General features: G+C 37.2%; 1 protein-coding gene across 1 annotated transcript; it reads left to right on the top strand.

Moving 5' to 3' along the window:
* Nucleotides 1-750: 750 nt before the first annotated feature.
* Nucleotides 751-1,330, top strand: LOC128193914 (uncharacterized). Its single transcript, XM_052868108.1, has 2 exons — nucleotides 751-835; nucleotides 999-1,330. The coding sequence occupies exons 1-2, from the start codon at nucleotides 751-753 to the stop codon at nucleotides 1,328-1,330; spliced, it is 417 nt and encodes a 138-aa protein (XP_052724068.1).
* Nucleotides 1,331-19,973: the final 18,643 nt, after the last annotated feature.

Genomic DNA, 19,973 nt, shown 5'->3' with positions numbered 1-19,973 from the left:
AGGCTCCTTAATGAAGAAGTTACAAATAAAGAGAGAGAAATTTGTGAAGAGTTCTATGATGAGAAGTTAATGATGGTACAACAGAGACCCTGGTTTGCAGACATAGCCAATTTCAAAGCTGCAGGAATCCTTCCAGATGATCTCTCATGGCAACAAAAGAAGAAATTTTTAAATGATGCTAAACAATTTGTTTGGGATGACCCCTACCTTTTCAAATTAGGTGTTGACGGTTTGTTGAGACGTTGTGTTACTATAGAAGAAGCAGCAAGCATCTTATGGCATTGTCATAATTCACCATATGGCGGACACTTTAATGGTGAGAGAACAGCTACCAAAGTTTTGCAGTCTGGATTTTATTGGCCCACAGTATTCAAGGATGCCTATGCTCATGCAAAGAGTTGTGACAAGTGCCAGAGAGTTGGTACCATCTCAAAAAGGCATGAGATGCCACTTCAGAATATTCTAGAAGTTGAGGTCTTTGACTGTTGGGGAATTGATTTTGTCGGTCCCCTACCATCTTCATACAATAATGAGTACATTCCTGAAAATGGGTGGAGGCAGCAGCATGCCAGAAGAATGATGCCAAGACTGTTATTAAATTCCTGAAAAGGAATATTTTCTCAAGGTTTGGGGTACCTAGAATTCTTATTAGTGATGGAGGGTCTCATTTCTGCAATTCTCAGCTAGAAAAGATACTAAATCACTACGAAGTGAGGCACAAAGTCGCATCACCATACCATCCTCAGACTAATGGCCAAGCTGAGGTTTCAAACAGAGAAATTAAGAGGATTCTTGAGAAAACAGTTTCTTCTTCAAGAAAAGACTGGTCAACAAAGTTAGATGATGCCTTATGGGCTTACAGGACTGCATTGAAGACACCTATGGGAATGACTCCATTCCAGCTAGTCTATGGAAAAGCTTGTCACTTACCAGTGGAGATGGAACATAAAGCTTACTGGCTTTAAAGTTTCTAAACTTTGATCCTACATTGTCTGCAGAGAAGAGGAAGCTGCAACTTCACGAATTGGAAGAGATACGACTAACAGCCTATGAAAACTCCAAGAACTACAAGGAAAAGGTCAAGGTGTATCATAACAAGAAGCTTCTAAAGAGAGACTTTCAACCTGGCCAACAAGTTCTACTCTTCAATTCTAAATTCAAGATCTTTCAAGGCAAGTTGAAGTCAAAGTGGTCTGGACCTTTCACCATCAAGGAGGTAAAGCCTCATGGAGCCATCGAATTGGTAGATCCTATCTCAGATGATCCAGAGAGAAGTTGGGTGGTAAATGGTCAGCGATCAACGTCTCACCACAATCATTCATCTCTCTGACCATTTAGCACAACGGTGTCAAGCTAATGACGTTAAACAAGCGCTTACTGGGAGGCAACCCAGCTTTCTAACCTTTTCTCTTGTGTGATTTTAATTTTTGAGTGTTGTTTGATTGTTTGATTGTATGTTTTAATGTGTAGTGTGATGTCATTGTTTTGAACCATGTTTGTGTGAAGAACAACCAAGGTGATTTTTTTGAGTTGATTGTTAGATTGTTGAAGGATATAGTGCATTGATGTGAATTAGAGATGTGAAACTGTTTTGGCTATTTTCTGGGCTGTTTTTAACATGATTTCAAAGTGCCTTACTTAAGCCAATAGCCAAAAATGTTGCCTAACTTTGTGGAATTTTAAAACTTTGAAAGAATGACTTCAATTTGCAACTTGAGTGCTCCAATTCAATTCCTTGGGTTTTGAACAAGTTTGTTTAATGATAATATAAGATTCTGGAGCATCTCAAGTGATTTGAAGTTCAAATTCACAAAAACCCGAGTTAGGTAGCTTGGAAACCAGTTTATGCATAATTCTGCAGAAATTCACGCCCGGCGCCTCAAGCAGTAGACGGCGCCCGGCGCCAACTCGTCCAGTCTGACCACCCCTTCTCTGATTTTGCATCTGGTTGGGTCACAATCCCACGCCTGGCGCCGCATGATCCATTAGGCGCCGGGCGCGACTTCTGCAGCTATTTTTTCTGAGTGCAAAGTGGAGAGGCCCAATTCAAATAACCCAAACCTAAACATAACCAACCTCTCACGCACACCCTCACAACCTCTCATGCACACCCTCACGCACTCCACTTTCTCTCCACCTCACGTTTTCCACTCTTCTCCACTCTAAATCACCACAATCAACTTCCTTCTCACTAATTCTCAGCCCATACACCTCATTGCTGCTGCCACCACTGTTGGACCTCTCCATTCTCTCTTTGCTCACTCTCGGCTCATCTCCACCAAAGCACTCTCCCAATTCAAAAATCCCCACACCAAGCTAATCACCTTCTCTGCGCATCAAGTAGGCTTTTCACTCTTTGCTTTTGTAAATTCCTTCACAATGCTTAGCCTTGGTTGTTCATCATGTACATGGTTTGATTTTGACCTAGGGTAGTTTAATTCAATTCAATTAGAGTGTTGTTTGTTATAGCTACTGTGTTGTTTTAATTTCGTGCTTTCATTGACCTTCTTGAACACACACACACACATTCACAGTGGCTAGAATGAAGAATCTGGGTTTACCCCAAGACTGCAAATCGCGCCCGGCGCCTACTGACTGAGGCGGCTGATGGACAAATTTGTAAGCACCAAATTATGATGTCACAAACTTGTTTCACAATCGGCAAGTATGACCGAATCGTTCAAGTAATAGACTTGGTAAGACCAAGTATCGTTCTTCCCAAAGGACTCACGGCCTAGTTTAGTTATGTGATTTGTTGATTAGCTAGGACTTACAAACGAAATATTTGGATTATATTATGCAAGACGAAAAGTAAACATGTATGCATGAATTGATCAATGGCAAAGACAAAAGATAAACACTTTCAAGGAAATATATGAATGAATATGTTGTTGGGGGTCAATTTCATCTCATCCACTCTCATACATTTTAGGAATTCAACATTCAAATCATCATTGTTAATGCCACTCTCTAAAGTACCATTCTAGATGGCTTCTCCCTAATCAAATAGTTCATACAATTCCTAGCATTCCTAATGATTAGTTCATAAGTGCAGGAGCTTAACGACAACCAATATAATATTGTCAGTATAATATTGGGAGAAATTCCCCGGATCTAGACTTCCCCGTACGTGTCCGTATCGACAAAACCAATAATCATGCAATAGAATGAGTTAAACAATGCAAGCATTAAGCAAAGAGGAAAAACCCTAACTAATGATGAAAGAAAGCATAAGTCTTAGATTAAGATGCAAGCACAAATTCCATATATGAGAGCTTCAAGAGATTACATTGATTCCCCAACAAACATACAAAGTTTAGTTCACCATATTCATGGTGAACCTAGATGAACAATAATGAAAGAATGAAAGAATAAACCCTAAAAAGGTGAAGAGGTAGCCTGAGCATCCAAGATCCTCCTTCAAAGGGGTGGAAGAGAAAGTGTTTGCCTTGTTTCTGCCAAAGATGTCTAACCCTAGGACGTGCAAGTCCTTATATACTATTCTAGAGTTACAAAAGATTACAAAAGTCCAAGCCCAAAACGTGCCGCTCAGCGCTATTTACCGCTCAGCGGTGGTTGCGTGACTCGTTTCTTCCCCTCAGCGGCCATTTTGCCCCTCAGCGTGACTCTCGCAACCTCCTGAGTGCCGCTCAGCGGTAAAATGCCGCTGAGCGGTGCCTTCGACTTCTCTTTTTGCACTCTTTCTTGTCTTTTCTAATGTCATCTCTCTCCTTCTTCACTCTTTTCACTAAATTCACCTCAAAACCTGCACAAAAACACTTAAATCAAGCATAAACCTGTCCAGCTCTCTTATTTCTGAAAATATAGATAAACTGCATGATTTCAAGCTAGTTTTTAAGTCTAAAGGTTGCTTTTAGTATCAATATTAAGCATAAAAATAACAGTTTTTCAACTGTTATCACAACCCCAAACTTAGAACTTTGCTTGTCCTCAAGCAAACAAAATGTAACTCCATCTCCAACCAATTCATATGATGGTTCACTCATTCAAAATCCTTTTCTCAAGATAAGTAACAACTTCACTCAAACTTATGATCAAGAGTTCAATCAAGATGTGCTCATGCTTTAGTGTTCACAAAGTCATTTAAATTCCAACAAATGCTATTTTTCATGAATGATCAATCAATTAAGCATGGATGTTCATGTGTCTATGGAATATTTCCTCACTAGGTAAAGTGTTTCACTCAACACACAAGTGTATAAGAGGTAAAGTGTTTCACTCATTCACTTCACTATCACAATGTCACATGAATCAATTTTGCCTTTCATTTTACCATAATCCAAAAACATTCACAAGCATGCATCATCACAAGGACTTTTCAATGGCTTATAATGTGGCTGGGCTAACAAGAAAATTGGTTTTTCTGGATCACAAAATCCTTGAGTTAAGAGAATCATAACAACACAATCATCTTATTCATTCCCAACTTTCTTTTACCTTTGCATTTGCATTGAGCTTTACTTCTTTTTCTATTCTTTTCTTTTTCTTTGCATATTCTTACTTTTTAGCTCTTAGCTCAATGCTTTTCTTTTCATGTTTTCCCCACAACCCCAAACTTGAACTTTTAACCATACCATACAAGATCTTCTACTTAACTCAAGGTAAAGATTTTCAATCAAAGGTTTCAAGTGTATGTTCAAGGCTAAGGGTTCAAAGGATAGAACACAACGTGTTCTCTTTTAGTAGGCTAACTTTATGAATTTGGCCAATAAAAAGGGTTCCAACAAATGGCCTTGATCACATGATACAAAACAAGCAATTGATTCAATCATAGAAAACCTGGGCAAAATCATTCATGCTTTCAAAGTAATAGTATTCAATCATACCAAAAACTCTGGAGCTCAAAACCTCACATATAAGCTCATTCACATTTGACATACACATCCTGCTTAATCTCACAATCACAATCATAATATCATGCATTTGTTCACAAAGCTTGTGAATCACCTGTATAAGCATTTTAATGTGCACATCTATCTCAACATCAATCAATCAATAAGCATCATCAAGCAGTACTTATCACACAATCACAGTTAATAGCAAACCATCATAACAAACCAGGTGTCCAATAGAGTACATCAAACCTAATCTAAAACAAAAAACAAATAAGTTCAGAAAAACTTAAACCGCAAAAGCATAATCATATGATAACATTCATCAGTAAATGCTATCTCAGCTCCTCATCAGTCTGAGCTGTCCTCTGTATCTTCTTCCTCTCCTTCTTCTTGGATCTTATAGTCTTGATTCTTTTAGCATGATGAGGAGGCCATCCCTGCATCAAACTTAATTCACAAAACCAAAAGATACATTGTTAAGCATTAGTAAACCACAATGAAGAAATCAACCCCTTCAATGATGCTCTCTCCCAACCCCAAACTTAGATGACACACTAGTGAAAAAGTGAGTGAAAGAGAGATTTTCTAAAGAGGGAAGAGTGAAAAGATGTGGAAAACCTAAGAGAATGTGTGTGAAAGTGTTTGTGCAGAGAGGAGCCAGAAAATAAACCCTAAAACGCAGCTTGGGGTATAAAATTACCCTAATGGGCTCGGGTCCCGCTAAGGGGAACTTAAGCCCATCTGCGATAGTACCGCTCAGCGGTAATTGCCACTCAGCGGCACTTTCGTGAAGTGCTCCCCTCCTTCTTTTCTTGACCTACGTGCCTTACCTACATGTCCCTCATAGGTTCCCTGCAATTCAATGTTAAAAATGCTTATGCAAATCCTAACTAAAATAAACAAACAAAAACAATCAATCAACTGGGTTGCCTCCCAGGTAGCGCTTGTTTAACGTCACGAGCCTGACCCAAAATCCACCAACACCCATCAGTAGGTGTTTCAAACTTACCAGCACCCATCAGTAGGTGCAAAATTTCTTACCAACACCCATCAGTAGGTGTTACAAATATAGTATCCTTCAGTAGATACTTAACCACCTAGCATCCTTCAGTAGATGCTATCTCCAACAAAATAATTACAAAATAAAATCCACAACTTAAAAATTACAAAACCAAAATAAAATCAAAAGTTCTTAAATCACTGGGTTGCCTCCCAGCAAGCGCTCTTTTAACGTCACTAGCTTGACCCAAGCTCAAGTTCCTTCTTCTTTTTCTTCTTTCTACTGAACTTCTTCAGAAATTTGATCAAACCAGGAACCTGTTGCAGTGTCTCAATCATAGGAACTTTAATCTCCAATTTCTTGAAGATTTCCATAAAGCACTTGAATTTCTTTTCCTTCCTATGATTCTTCTTTAGATGAGGATGTGATTTTTCATATGATTTCTTCTTCTTTCCTCTCATCTTCTTTTTCTTCCTTTTTCTCTCCCTCAATTTTCTCTTTTTCTTTTCTTTTATTTTTTTCTTCCCTTTTCTTTTTCTTTTCAACTTCTTTATTTTTACACAAATCTTCTTTCTCTCTTCTTTCTCAACCACTTCTTTCTCTTTTTCTTCATCTTTATTTTTCTCACTCAACTCTTCTTTCTCTTTTCTCTCTATCTTTTCCGCATCTCCCTCTATTCTTTTCTCATCAAGAATCTTGTCACTTTCAGTGACATTGGTTTGCCCTTCCTCCTTAAGGTTAACTTCAGTATTAACCTCATCATCCAATCTCTGACTAATGTAACGAAAGTGCATCTCCATCCTTTTACATGATTCTTCAATGCTTTTCTGAGTAGAGTCGGAACTTTTCAAAAATCGTTGAAGGGTGTCCTCCAACCTATCCAAACTTCCTGATAGAAAAGGTTGTTGCTGCCATTGTTGTTGTGGTTGGTTCTCAAATTGTCCAGCAGCTTGCCAAAATTGGCTTTGATCCATGCTTGAGTGAGGTTCCCACCATTGGTTGAGATTACTTTGGTAGAATTGAGTGCCCATATAGTTAAATTCTTGACCAAATTGCATTCTGCAGACATTAGGCACAAAACTCTAGGAAATATTTGTTAGCACAAAAGATATAGAAGAAGATATATATTCAGAAGATAAAAAGATTTAGAAGATAGAATAAAGCAAGATAGAATAAAATAAAATCTAACCTAACCTAAAAGATAAAATAAAATAAAATCTAATCTAATCTAATCTAAAAAAATAAAATAAAATCTAATCAAATAAAATAAAATCTAATCTAATCTAAAAAGATAAAATAAAATAAAATCTAAACTAATAAAATCAAATAAAATCAAATAAAATCTAATCAAATAAAATAAAATAAAATCAAATCAAATCAAATAAGATACAAACTGTAAAATATAAATAGAAAGAAAAAAAAATAAAATAAAAAATTCGAAATTTAAATTAAAAATAAAAAAATAAGTCAAAGATAATCAATAATCACACAAATTAACCAGTTAAACCACGAGTCCCCGGCAACGGCGCCAAAAACTTGATGGACAAATTTGTAAGCACCAAATTATGATGTCACAAACTTGTTTCACAATCGGCAAGTATGACCGAATCGTTCAAGTAATAAACTTGGTAAGACCAAGTATCGTTCTTCCCAAAGGACTCACGGCCTAGTTTAGTTATGTGATTTGTTGATTAGCTAGGACTTACAAACGAAATATTTGGATTATATTATGCAAGACGAAAAGTAAACATGTATGCATGAATTGATCAATGGCAAAGACAAAAGATAAACACTTTCAAGGAAATATATGAATGAATATGTTGTTGGGGGTCAATTTCATCTCATCCACTCTCATACATTTTAGGAATTCAACATTCAAATCATCATTGTTAATGCCACTCTCTAAAGTACCATTCTAGATGGCTTCTCCCTAATCAAATAGTTCATACAATTCCTAGCATTCCTAATGATTAGTTCATAAGTGCAGGAGCTTAACGACAACCAATATAATATTGTCAGTATAATATTGGGAGAAATTCCCCGGATCTAGACTTCCCCGTACGTGTCCGTATCGACAAAACCAATAATCATGCAATAGAATGAGTTAAACAATGCAAGCATTAAGCAAAGAGGAAAAACCCTAACTAATGATGAAAGAAAGCATAAGTCTTAGATTAAGATGCAAGCACAAATTCCATATATGAGAGCTTCAAGAGATTACATTGATTCCCCAACAAACATACAAAGTTTAGTTCACCATATTCATGGTGAACCTAGATGAACAATAATGAAAGAATGAAAGAATAAACCCTAAAAAGGTGAAGAGGTAGCCTGAGCATCCAAGATCCTCCTTCAAAGGGGTGGAAGAGAAAGTGTTTGCCTTGTTTCTGCCAAAGATGTCTAACCCTAGGACGTGCAAGTCCTTATATACTATTCTAGAGTTACAAAAGATTACAAAAGCCCAAGCCCAAAACGTGCCGCTCAGCGCTATTTACCGCTCAGCGGTGGTTGCGTGACTCGTTTCTTCCCCTCAGCGGCCATTTTGCCCCTCAGCGTGACTCTCGCAACCTCCTGAGTGCCGCTCAGCGGTAAAATGCCGCTGAGCGGTGCCTTCGACTTCTCTTTTTGCACTCTTTCTTGTCTTTTCTAATGTCATCTCTCTCCTTCTTCACTCTTTTCACTAAATTCACCTCAAAACCTGCACAAAAACACTTAAATCAAGCATAAACCTGTCCAGCTCTCTTATTTCTGAAAATATAGATAAACTGCATGATTTCAAGCTAGTTTTTAAGTCTAAAGGTTGCTTTTAGTATCAATATTAAGCATAAAAATAACAGTTTTTCAACTGTTATCAGCGGCGCCCGGCGCAACTGTCCATGCCCAGTTTTGATGTTTGTTTTGGTGTGTCCTGCAGCTTGTGTGTATTGTTTCCATGTTAATTGTTATGAATTTTTGACTGAACTGTTATTAAATCTGAGTTTGAGCTTTTTAAAGTTTGAAAACATGTGTTGATTCATGAGAATTTGTGCGTGTACCTTGATTTGTGATGATTGGTTTATTAAAGGCTGCATGTTTCAAGTGCTTAAGCTTATTTCAATGTCTGGAAATTGAGCTAGCAGCTAAGAGGCCATAACCACAATATGCATAACCTGCTGTTACGCCCGGCGCCAATTGACTGAGGCGGCGCCCGGCGTGACTAATCCTGGCAGATTCATTGTTTCTTGCTGTTTTTCCGGTTTGGCATCAAATTTGCACTGATCAGGGCCCTTCTTTGCTCAATTTTGAATGTATAATTAGTGTGAATATCATTTCATGTTTTGGGTGCATAAAGATGAAAGTTATTGATGAGTCATTCATGAATCTAATAACATGTCACCTCTTTGATCCTACCTTATTTTGCAGATATGGCTTCTTCATCTGGGCCCAAGAGGATTAAGACCACTGCTGGTCTCAGGGAAAACAGAAGGAAAGAGAAGATATACTCTGATATCTTCTTAACCAAGGACCATAAGAAGCACTTCTCCAATGTCCAGAACAGAAAACTTTTGATGGAGAGGAAAGTCACCCTTCTACCTCAAGATGTGCTAGACTTCTCCAATGAGATTATGGAGAGGCAATGGAGCCATTTAACCACATACCCAGAACCAGCCAACATAGCCATTGTCCAGGAATTTTATGCAAATGCCAAATCCTTCTCTCTGGACACAGAACCCTTCTGGAGCTATGTGCGTGGTCAGCGGATTCCATTCAATGCTAACACTATAAATGAGTTCCTCAACACAGAGTGGGAAGATGATGATGAGCTATGTGGCTACGCGGAGCTGATGGCGACTGAGCTAGACTATGAGGAGATTGAGCAGGCCTTATGTATTACAGGAGGCACATTTCAAAGAAATAGGCAGCAACAACCTCTTCATGTAAAGAGGGTACATCTCAATTCCCTCAGCCGTCTATGGATGCCTCTTGTGCATTCCAACATTTCACCGTGCACGCATGTCTCTGATGTCACGGTTAACAAAGCTGTCATTTTATATGCCATTCTAACGGGACACTCTGTAAACCTGGGGAAGCTAATCGCTAATGAGATACGCAACTGTGTGAATTCAACAAAAGCTCCCCTTGGACATCCATCTCTGATCACACATCTCTGCAAGCAAGAAGGTGTGGACACTACTATTCCACCGTTCGAGCATCCCAGGAAACCGATTGATATGGGGTATTATACCCAATTTTGTTTGGATGCAGATGATGGAGTTGCCAGTCCACCACCCAGATCACCGAGGATACATGCGAGACAGCGCCCTATCCTCAGACGTCCTCAGCCACCACCACCAGCACCTCCGTCCGATCCTTACCAGATGATGGACATGAGACTTGCACTGATTGAATCAAAGTTGGAGGCGGTGAACCGGATCGGCCAGGCCCATGCAGAGATGATAAGGCATGTTTATGCAGCATCCCATCTAGGTTTTATGACATCGGATCATTACAGCACCTTCGTTGCTTGGCCTGGGGACCAGTCCTTTCCTTCTGGGGGGTAGACCTCAGGATGGCAGTGCTGCTATGGATGAGGATGATGATGACGAGGAGGAGGAGGACGATGATGAGGCAGACGAGGAGGACTCAGACTGATTGATGGCCATCACAGTAGTAGTCGACTTTCTTTATTTTTCCTTTCATTTTCAGTCTTTATTTTACTTTTAGGACCCTTTTAATTTTTGAAGTTTTTATGTTTACAACCTTTTCATAAACATCTTCTATGCATTTGGTTTGACAGTATGAGTTAATGATGTGTGAAAATATGGTTGTTATGCTTTCTTTATGTGATTGAATGTGTGGAAATAGTTGAGTTAATTGAGCATTGATTGTGGATGTTTTCACTGAGTTATGCTAATGCTTAGGGAGTCAATTGCAGTCAATATTCATGACATTGTGTTTAGCAAAGTATGGAATCTTGATTAACAGGGTGAGAATTTGTGCCTCAGATTTTTTTTATGTGCGAATGCTATCATGCTAGATCACAATTGACTTTGCATGAGTTTCTATGATTTGAACTATCTACTTGCTTGTTGAATTGGATCAAGGTATTCTTTCTCACCTTACATACACATTAGCCATTCAACCATAAATGTAAAAAGATCTTTCCTCTGTATACCTTAAGCTTATTGAAAATTCCCTGAACCTTGTACCTTGAGCTGAGTAGAACATGCATCTGCATTACAGGAGAATAGTCCAAGTTTGGGGGGGAAACTATGGTGTACTGAGAAAAAGACAAAGATGGGAAAGTAAGAAAAAGAGAAAAAGAAAAGTACTGAATGAAAAACAGTTGGGTGTAAGTTTGAAATTGGTAATGATACATGAGGAGCAAAGGAGAAGCTTATATGCATGAAGTGAATTAGGTAATCTCTCAGCTCAAGAACCTTTGATTTCCAGAAAAAACCATGATTCTTTCTTAGCCCAACCACAATACAAGCCAATCAAAGTCCTTGTGACATCAACTTGCTTGTAAATTGTTTTGAATTGATTGAAACGAAAGGCAAAGTTAAATTGTGTGATAATATGATTGCATAGTGAGCTTTTTACACCCCTATACACCATTGCTTTAGAGTGAAACACTTTCCAAGTGAGGATTGATTCCATACATCATGTGAAACACTCTGTCATGTTTGTTGATTTCTTTTACGCCCTTTGCATTGTGATCATAATTGTTGATAGGTGAACAACACTGTTGTGCTTGATTGATGAAAGCTGTATATATCCATTATGTTCTTTCCATTAGATGCAAACACATGATTTTTACTTCATGAGCTTAAAGGATATCTCAAATTTGAAACCAATGCATGTGAATGATTGTTTTTTAGGATAGTTTACCTTTTGCTTGAGGACAAGCAAGGCTCTAAGTTTGGGGAAGTTGATAATGACCAATTTTACTTCATTATCCAACATCAAATTGATGGAAATTGTCAACTCTTCCTTTACTTCTAGTCTTGTTTAACTCAATTTCATGTTATTTGTAAGTGATTACATTATTAGTTGTAATTAGCCCATTTGATGGCTAATCCCCAACCAAAGAAGCTGGGAGAAGCTACTCTCCAATGAACATTTCCAAAACCCAAGAAAAGAGAGAAGAGGAGCTGAAAAGATGAAGAACCAAGGCTGCTGCAGAGAGTCACGCCGGGCGCCTACTGACCTAGGCGGCGCCGGGCGTGACAGTGCTGACCGAGGGAGCGCTGGGCGCCTGTCTGTCGGGCCGCCGGCCGCCGAGAGCTAGTTTCATTCTTGTTGGGGGATTGATGTAACCACGGATCTCTTATGTAAATTACAGTTGTTTTGAATGATTATTTGCCTCTTTGATTAATTGTTAGTGTTTAATTCCTTTACTTAAAGCTTGTATGATTGATTCAACCATATCATGATTTTAGGGTTTGCTTGATATTGGGAAATATTGGGTGAATCTAGAACTGGATTAAACACCTAAAGGAAATTGTATCTAGGGATAGAACTAGGACCTTTGGTTGTCTTGAATCTCAATTCTTAAAGCGGATTAACTTGTTAGGTTTTCCAAGGGATTGGAGTTTAAGAAGTAAGTCTAGGCTCTCTCTACCAAGGGATTGGGTTTGAGTAATTTAGTAGATTGACATTGGCATATTAATAAAGAGGAAGTGTTTTTCTATGCATAAGAGTGAAGTAGGTGAAATCATACCCCAACAATACCATTTCATATCAATTCTAATCTTTCATTTCCTAAGTGTTTGCATTATCAAAGATCACTTTTACCCTTTATGTTTTATCTTTAATTTAATTGCATGAAAACCCCAAAAACATGGAATCATTCTTTAGTCTAAATTAGTTAGATATTATACGATTGTCTAGGACACGAGTCTCTTGGGAAACGATATCTGTGACACCCGGGCACGGAGACGAGGGCGGGGAGTGACGCCGGTGCAAGAGGCATGGTGCAGGGGGCACAGACAAGGAGCGGCTCCTAGCAGCTTCGGGTGGAAGGGGTACATGGACGAATCGAACATACACCGGAATGAGAGGGATCTGGAGACTGTGTAGGTATGGGACTATACAGTTGAAAGATAGCTTAAAGGAATTGATTTGACTACTCATATCACCAAAATGCATTTGCTTTTCGGTAGCCTGACTCATAAGAACTCCATAGTTATGCGTGCTTAGCTTGGAGTAATTCTGGGATGGGTGACCTTCTGGGAAGTTTTCCCGGAAAGTGTGCGAGTGAGGACAAAGCACACTGGAAAGCCTGGTGGTGATCTGTGGGGGCAGTCGACGGTCCCTGTGAGTTGCCGGGGCGTTACAATATCCGGTCTTACCGGTTTTATTACTTGAACGATTTGGTACACTTGTCAAAGTCTCAACAATTACCTATCAAGATTCGTTCAAGAAGTTATGCTAAAGTTGTTTTGATTTTATCTACACAAGAGGAGTGTGACTTAGATATCAGGTTCTTCATGGACAATCTGTGTATTGTTTTCTTATGCGGGTTTGCCAGGGGTTAAGGGCTGTGAGTCCTCTTATATAGTAAGAGATTGAGGTTGTTCATCTCTTGAGTTGCTATATTGATTTTGAGTGGTGAGAGAAGTGCATTGAGAGGGTTGTCTCTGTATTTTTGTATACTCAATCAATTATAGTGGAATCCCTTCAACTTTGGTTGATGAAGGATGACAAGATGTAGGCTTGTGATAGTTGAACCAATAGATTGTGTGTCTTGATCTTTCTTTATCCTTTCTCTCTTGTTAATTCATTATCTTTTGTTCATTGATTTCAAGAAAGCAAAGAATTTATAAAGATTTCAAAAAGATCATAAAGAAGGGTTAATCCAATTCACCCTTCGCCCCGTCTTGCTTGAGATATAAAGGTCTTTCTTTTCTAACGATTGACACCAGAGCTTGGAATTTGAAAATTACTCGAATTTTAATCGATTGTGTTCTCAGCCTAATCGATTAAATTGATCATGATGGCAAATATATCTAACACTATGAGTAAAGGTGTAATTGATGATGAAAACTATTGTTTCTTGAATTCAATAGGCAAAGGTGTATGGGATGTTGTGACAAACAATCCCCATGAACAAATCAAGACAAGAATTGAGAAGGTCAAAATCAAAGATTTCTCTAGATCAAGAAGGCTAAATCAAGAAGAGAAAGGATACACCAACACCTTGAAGTCTGCTGCTGAAATAGGTACGATATATGGAGAAAATTCAGAGAATGAAGAAACAAATCTTATGGCAAAAAGGCTTTCTAAATTTTTGATGTACAAAAGAAAAGCTAACTTGAATTTTGCAGGGAATAAAGGGAACTCTAGAAAGTAAGATGAATGTGCTACTCCTTCTAGTACTAAATGTGAAAGAGAAGAAGGACATACAAAACTGAAATTTCTTTCACTCAAATTGAATCAAAGACTGAAAAAAGAAGATAAAGGTAGAGATGAATACCGGCCCACTAAAGGAGAAAATGTTGTCCCAGTAAATGTGGAAATGTCTACTATGTAACGCCACAAATTTCCAGGGTGTCACGTGTTACTCAAAAACCAGTAAAAAATTAAACTTTAACTTTGCTCGGAAACATATTTTCAAAAATCTCAGCATTTAACATCATATTTTATTTCAAAACATAATAGTTCTAAAAACATTTGTCTAATAGAAATAACAAAGTAAATATAAAAAAAAAACTTCAATTACTTTGTCTAAAATTCAAATGTAATAACTTTGAATAAAAACCCCATGTTTTTCCTCTGTCATCTCTCAAATCTATCATGCCTCAACACCATCTGTAACAACATCTACTCACGTATAATGCATTATACAATCATCATCGATAATTTCATTCACAAACACACAACACAAACATGTATGGGGTAAGCTACCAATAAAATAATCATAATAGCATGATATAAACATACTGATTAAATCAACAATAATTAAGCACCCTAAAAATATTAGTAATAACAATAGGATTCCTAATCCTCTAACATAATAATTAGATCAAAACGAATTACTCGATCCTCGATCTCTAATCGTTGATGTCCTTACTAACATCTCACACATACATCCTTTGTATATCTACTCATTAGCACCTATGATAACTACTTACTATAACTATTATAGTAACACCACTATCACATATCATCACCTGGAGCATCTCAACCACTATGATCACCATCATAGATACATCATCATCATAACTATCCCAGTCTTGAAAAACACCATGAGCATGACCATACCATAAACACCCGAGTAGAAAGAATCATTCATACTCTTGTACCCTACATCACCGACTATAGTTGCTCCTACAACCCCATCTGTAGATTTCCCATACAGATACATTCAAGTAGTCTCGCAATCCAACTAAGGAACTTGTAATCCTACCACACAAAGATTAATTATGAAACACTAGTTTCCCTTTCTCCTTTTTATCTATTCTTGTTATGTCTTTATCTTTTTAATTAAAATAATATTTACAACCACTAAATCTTTTAATTTTAGATTTATTTTACTTTCCTTTACTTTCTACACCCGTATAACTTAATTTCTGCATTAATTAATAAGGGTAAAATGATATTTTTGCCCTTTGGCCCAAAATCCAAATTAAAACCCAAAATTTTACTTTAACTCTCTTTCTTTCTAGAATTTGGCCCACACTTATTCAATCCTAAATCATCCTTCTACCCTCAATCCAACACATCATATTAATAACAACACTCTACACAAATCATTCAAATAACAATATATCAATCATATGTTCCACTTAATCAATAATAACATTAAATGATAAACATAATAATTATAATATTTAAAAACATCTAATCATCAAACACCAATTATCAAACAATAATGTCCAAGTCTTATAACCACATTATTCCCTAATTACCACATTTTCCTAGGGTTTTACATACTGCAGTACCTCCTTATAGACCAAAAACTGACTTTGAAAGATATATTGTCAAGCAAATGCAAACATTGGTTAACCATCATTCCGCCTACACCTCCAGGCTTGACAAACTGGATCAAGAGATTGTTGCACTCTAGAAGCTAACGAGGAATCAAAATCTGGGTGATGAAAGAGTAGCAACAGATGATGAGGTTGAGGGAGAAGATAATGAAGATGATGGCAATGAAGAAAAAGAATGAGAGCAAAAGGAAACATATTTCTACTTGATGGCAAGATCTACATCATCTCAAAGTAGTGTGAGTAGTTTTGAACCTGAAAGAACTAAAAATAGGTACTATCAACTAGTTGATGCTTTTCAAGAATTGTATGAGGAAGTTGTGAAACTTCAGCTCTTAAACAACAAGTTTAAAAGTGAAAACAAGTACTTAGAAAATAGAATAGAGGTTCTAGGTAATGAAAATAAAAGTCTGAAATCAAAACTAGATTGAGCTTGTAGCCTTCCTACTTGTGTTTTCTCTTTCTTTTTTGCATACTAGTCGTTGGGTAAGTCAACTTGTCAAAGCTGACATGCTTTTTCAGTCATTTGCTTGAAGTAGGTTGTACAACCTTTTTAGACTTTGCTTCAAGTGAGGAACATTATGTGAATATCTCTCCTTTGTGCTTAACGTCCACTTTTTTATTTTTGATCTGTAGCATTGTGGATACGCATAGAATAGCTTATCGACAAGATTAGAGTAAATTGTGCATGCAACATATACGTCTTTTGTTATCACTTTTGTTGTTTTTGAACGTTGAGCATTTAATATCATTTAATGTTTGCTCATAACAACAAAGTGTTTTCTGAAGATACCAAGTATATATAGTTACTTCATCATAAGATAAGGTACTTGTCAAGCTCATGGCTTTGTTTTAGTCAAGTAAATGTTTCTTTAGCTTGTCTCTTTTTTAGATAGATAATGTTTAGCTTGCTTAAGCTTTCTTTTATACTTTAATAATTCTGTTCTTTAATATGCTTTATCAAAGACATTGTCTTGGCTTATTTTGTTTTTGAGAGAAGTTGAATACCTATTACCTCTCTTAGACGCTTTAGGCACAACAACGTTTAGTCATGCATCTGGGTGTTTTGACCTAAATGTTTTTCTATGTCCTAAGAATCTAAATGTTTTTCTAAGTTTTTCTATGTTGAGGATTCTAGTTCTAGGTTGTGTTTGTTTAGAGTCTAGACTCTAAGTCTTGTGTTTTCACCTTAAGTTATTTTCTTATTATTATCTCATTTTAATGATATTTGATTAAATTTCAAAATATGAAAGCGTTTAGACGTATAGACAATTTTATCTTTTAAGACTCATCTCATCTCACTTACTTAAACATGCTTTCTCTTTTTCACTTTGGCATTCTCTCTTTTCTTCTTTCTTCTTTCTTCTCTCACCTAAAATCTTAGGATACAAAATTTTTTATGCCAATTTGTAAAATATATGACACAAATACCTTTGTGAGCAAATAATTCTGAATAGTTCACTCTGTACTTCATTAAATGAAATTGGACTTTAAATAGTCGTACATTGTAACAGACCAAATACAAAATAATAAAAACATAATAAAATAAAAAAATTTCGAGCATCACACTCTGGCTGAGAATAATAAAAACTGAAACAACTATCACAATTGAAAAACCAAACCTAGTAACAAAAACTTGGTACATGACAACTGTAAACCAAATAGTAAACAACAAATAAGCCGTCAATCTCATGGATGTACCGGAAGAGATGAATCTCGCATGAAGGAGAAAAATGAGAGGGGAGCGTCCATGAAGGTCTCCCTAGCCGGCAACGATGAAGCAAAGATAATTGTCGACATCAACAGCACGACAACGACGGCGACTCTGACCAGCTAGAGGTGAGCGCCTATGAGACCCATGACTTGGTGTTTGGTTGTCCACGAGAAGAAGATGATAGATGAGAATGATGATTTTTTATTTTTATTGAAGAAAAGGAGATTAAATAAATTGTCTTGGGCCATGGATTCTTTTCGTGCACCCATATTTGCTACCCACACCACCCTTTTTTGTTTTTATTATTATTTTTATCTTTATTTCATTTTAATTTGTGCACCTCCCAATGTACAAACTCCACACCCGTCTCTGCCTTTAATTTTGGGACGGGTTGTATTCACTTCCTACACCTGCGTCACAAATGCACACACCCCACCTTTTTTATTTTATTTTTTAGGCCTGTTTTTATCTTCTTCGTTGCACCGCCGGGTTTACTGCACACACCATACATATAATGTTCATTACACCACTTATTTACTATCTCCACCACCTGTATTATTTATTTGTTTTTGGACTGATATATTTCATGCACCCATTCACTTACATGTTGCACCCCCATAACTTGTATTCTACTCGTGGTATTAAGAATTTGTTAGGGATGGTGGCCTTATTTAAGCCCCTGTAACAATACAAAATCTCTAACTGCCATCTCTTTTCTTGACTAGGATGATAGGGCTTGAGTAGGGGTTAGGTAGGATTACTAGGTCTGATAATTCCTGTTCTCAGCATTTCTAAGACTTGGTTTTCAATTTATGTATTCAACATGTATGAAAATTGGTAAGGTCTAACATTAATAGGATTTATCCCATGCTTAATAGGGATTTTATGATCCATGTGTCTACTAGGTGGTAACTCATGCGACTCTTGAAACACCTTTTCACACTCTCCCAAAATGATTTCCAACTTTACCTATTGTTTTGGAGTTAAATTCTCCTTCAAACTTCATTTTTTTTTCCAGCACTATTCTTCCCGAATCCTTCATTAATCTGAAAGCTTATATCTCAGTTTCTTTCAATAGAGGTTACAGAAAAATAACTTTTTTGGTTAAGGTTGAGTCTCCCTTAATCTGAAATCTCATAGTTAAGGTTTTCGAATTAACTTGAATCTCTCCCAATAAAGCTAACCATGTTACCCCAAGAATCAAATCTATTCCTCCTAGCTCGAACAAATAAAACATTTCTTCCACCACATGATGCTCTAGTTATACGACTATGTTGCGACAACATCCACCAGTGAGCTTTCGATAGCCATCTCCTAAACAAACCTTCTATGGGTGTTGCTTCCACTGGCAGATCCAGATAAGCCACCAGATCTGTTGAAATAAAACTATAGTTTGCTCCACTATCAACTAAAATCAAAACCTTCTTCTTGTTCACCCATCCTTGTAATTTCATTGTGTTGGTTTGAGTCAGTACCCTTATTGAAAACAATGACAATTCCATCTGTTTCGGCTCCATTTCTTCCTCTTCTCTCGTTTCGCCTGCCTCCTCATCTTCAGCCATTATTAGGACTCATATATTCTTCTTTGGGCATAAGTGTCCAAGGTTGTAAGCTCCCCCACAAAGGAAACACCTCCTTCTAATGTACTTCAGATACGGGAGATTGCATACTACTCTGCTCCTAACTTCCCCTACCAAATTTCTTCCAATCTTGGAGCCAACCGAGGTCCCTCTTCCCTCTCTTCTGACTGTACTAATGTTGTTGTCCCTATAGATTTTCTCATTCTTTTGAAAGTTTTTGTTTTAGATAGTGTTCCCATTCCTCCTTGATATTGAAATGAGGAATTCTTATTTCATAATGCAGTTCCTGCCATTCTTGATTCTTTCATCACATCTTCCACATCTTTTGCTATTTCCAATTGTCCTAATCAAGTCCTTGGGATTATGAGACCTAATTTGACTTTCGATTTCACTTTGTTGACCCATAAAAAATATCTCAAAAGTTATTCTTCTAACAGTTCTGATAGGTTTTTTTGTCAAGAAACCGATCAACACTCCTCAACTCTCGAGCACACACGAAAAGACACAAACCAGTATGTATATTATTGATATATGAGTGAAACAATGTACAAAGAATCACCCCCAAGGAAGCCTCTCTCCCTCCACTGGAACAATTATCCAGTCTGCACCAAATGTACAAAATGACTAACTACTCGTGTACAAAACACACACTCTATTTATAAACTGCCTTCCCCTTTCCACTAACTAATTGTCAAACAATTCTTCCCTCCTAACTACCCTCATTTTCTAAACCCATTATAACCTATCACCTTATATCCTATCATTACACCCTACTGCAAAACAATCTTGTCGTCAAGGTTGGTATAGTAATGCTTGTTCCCATGGCTCTTCTTCATCATAGGAAGGGAACCC

This window comes from Vigna angularis, chromosome 9 (genome assembly GCF_016808095.1).
Source record: "Vigna angularis cultivar LongXiaoDou No.4 chromosome 9, ASM1680809v1, whole genome shotgun sequence".
Taxonomy (NCBI): Eukaryota; Viridiplantae; Streptophyta; class Magnoliopsida; order Fabales; family Fabaceae; genus Vigna; species Vigna angularis.
The sequence above is the reverse complement of the archived record's forward strand: the minus strand, read 5'-3'. Positions and strand labels throughout refer to the sequence as shown.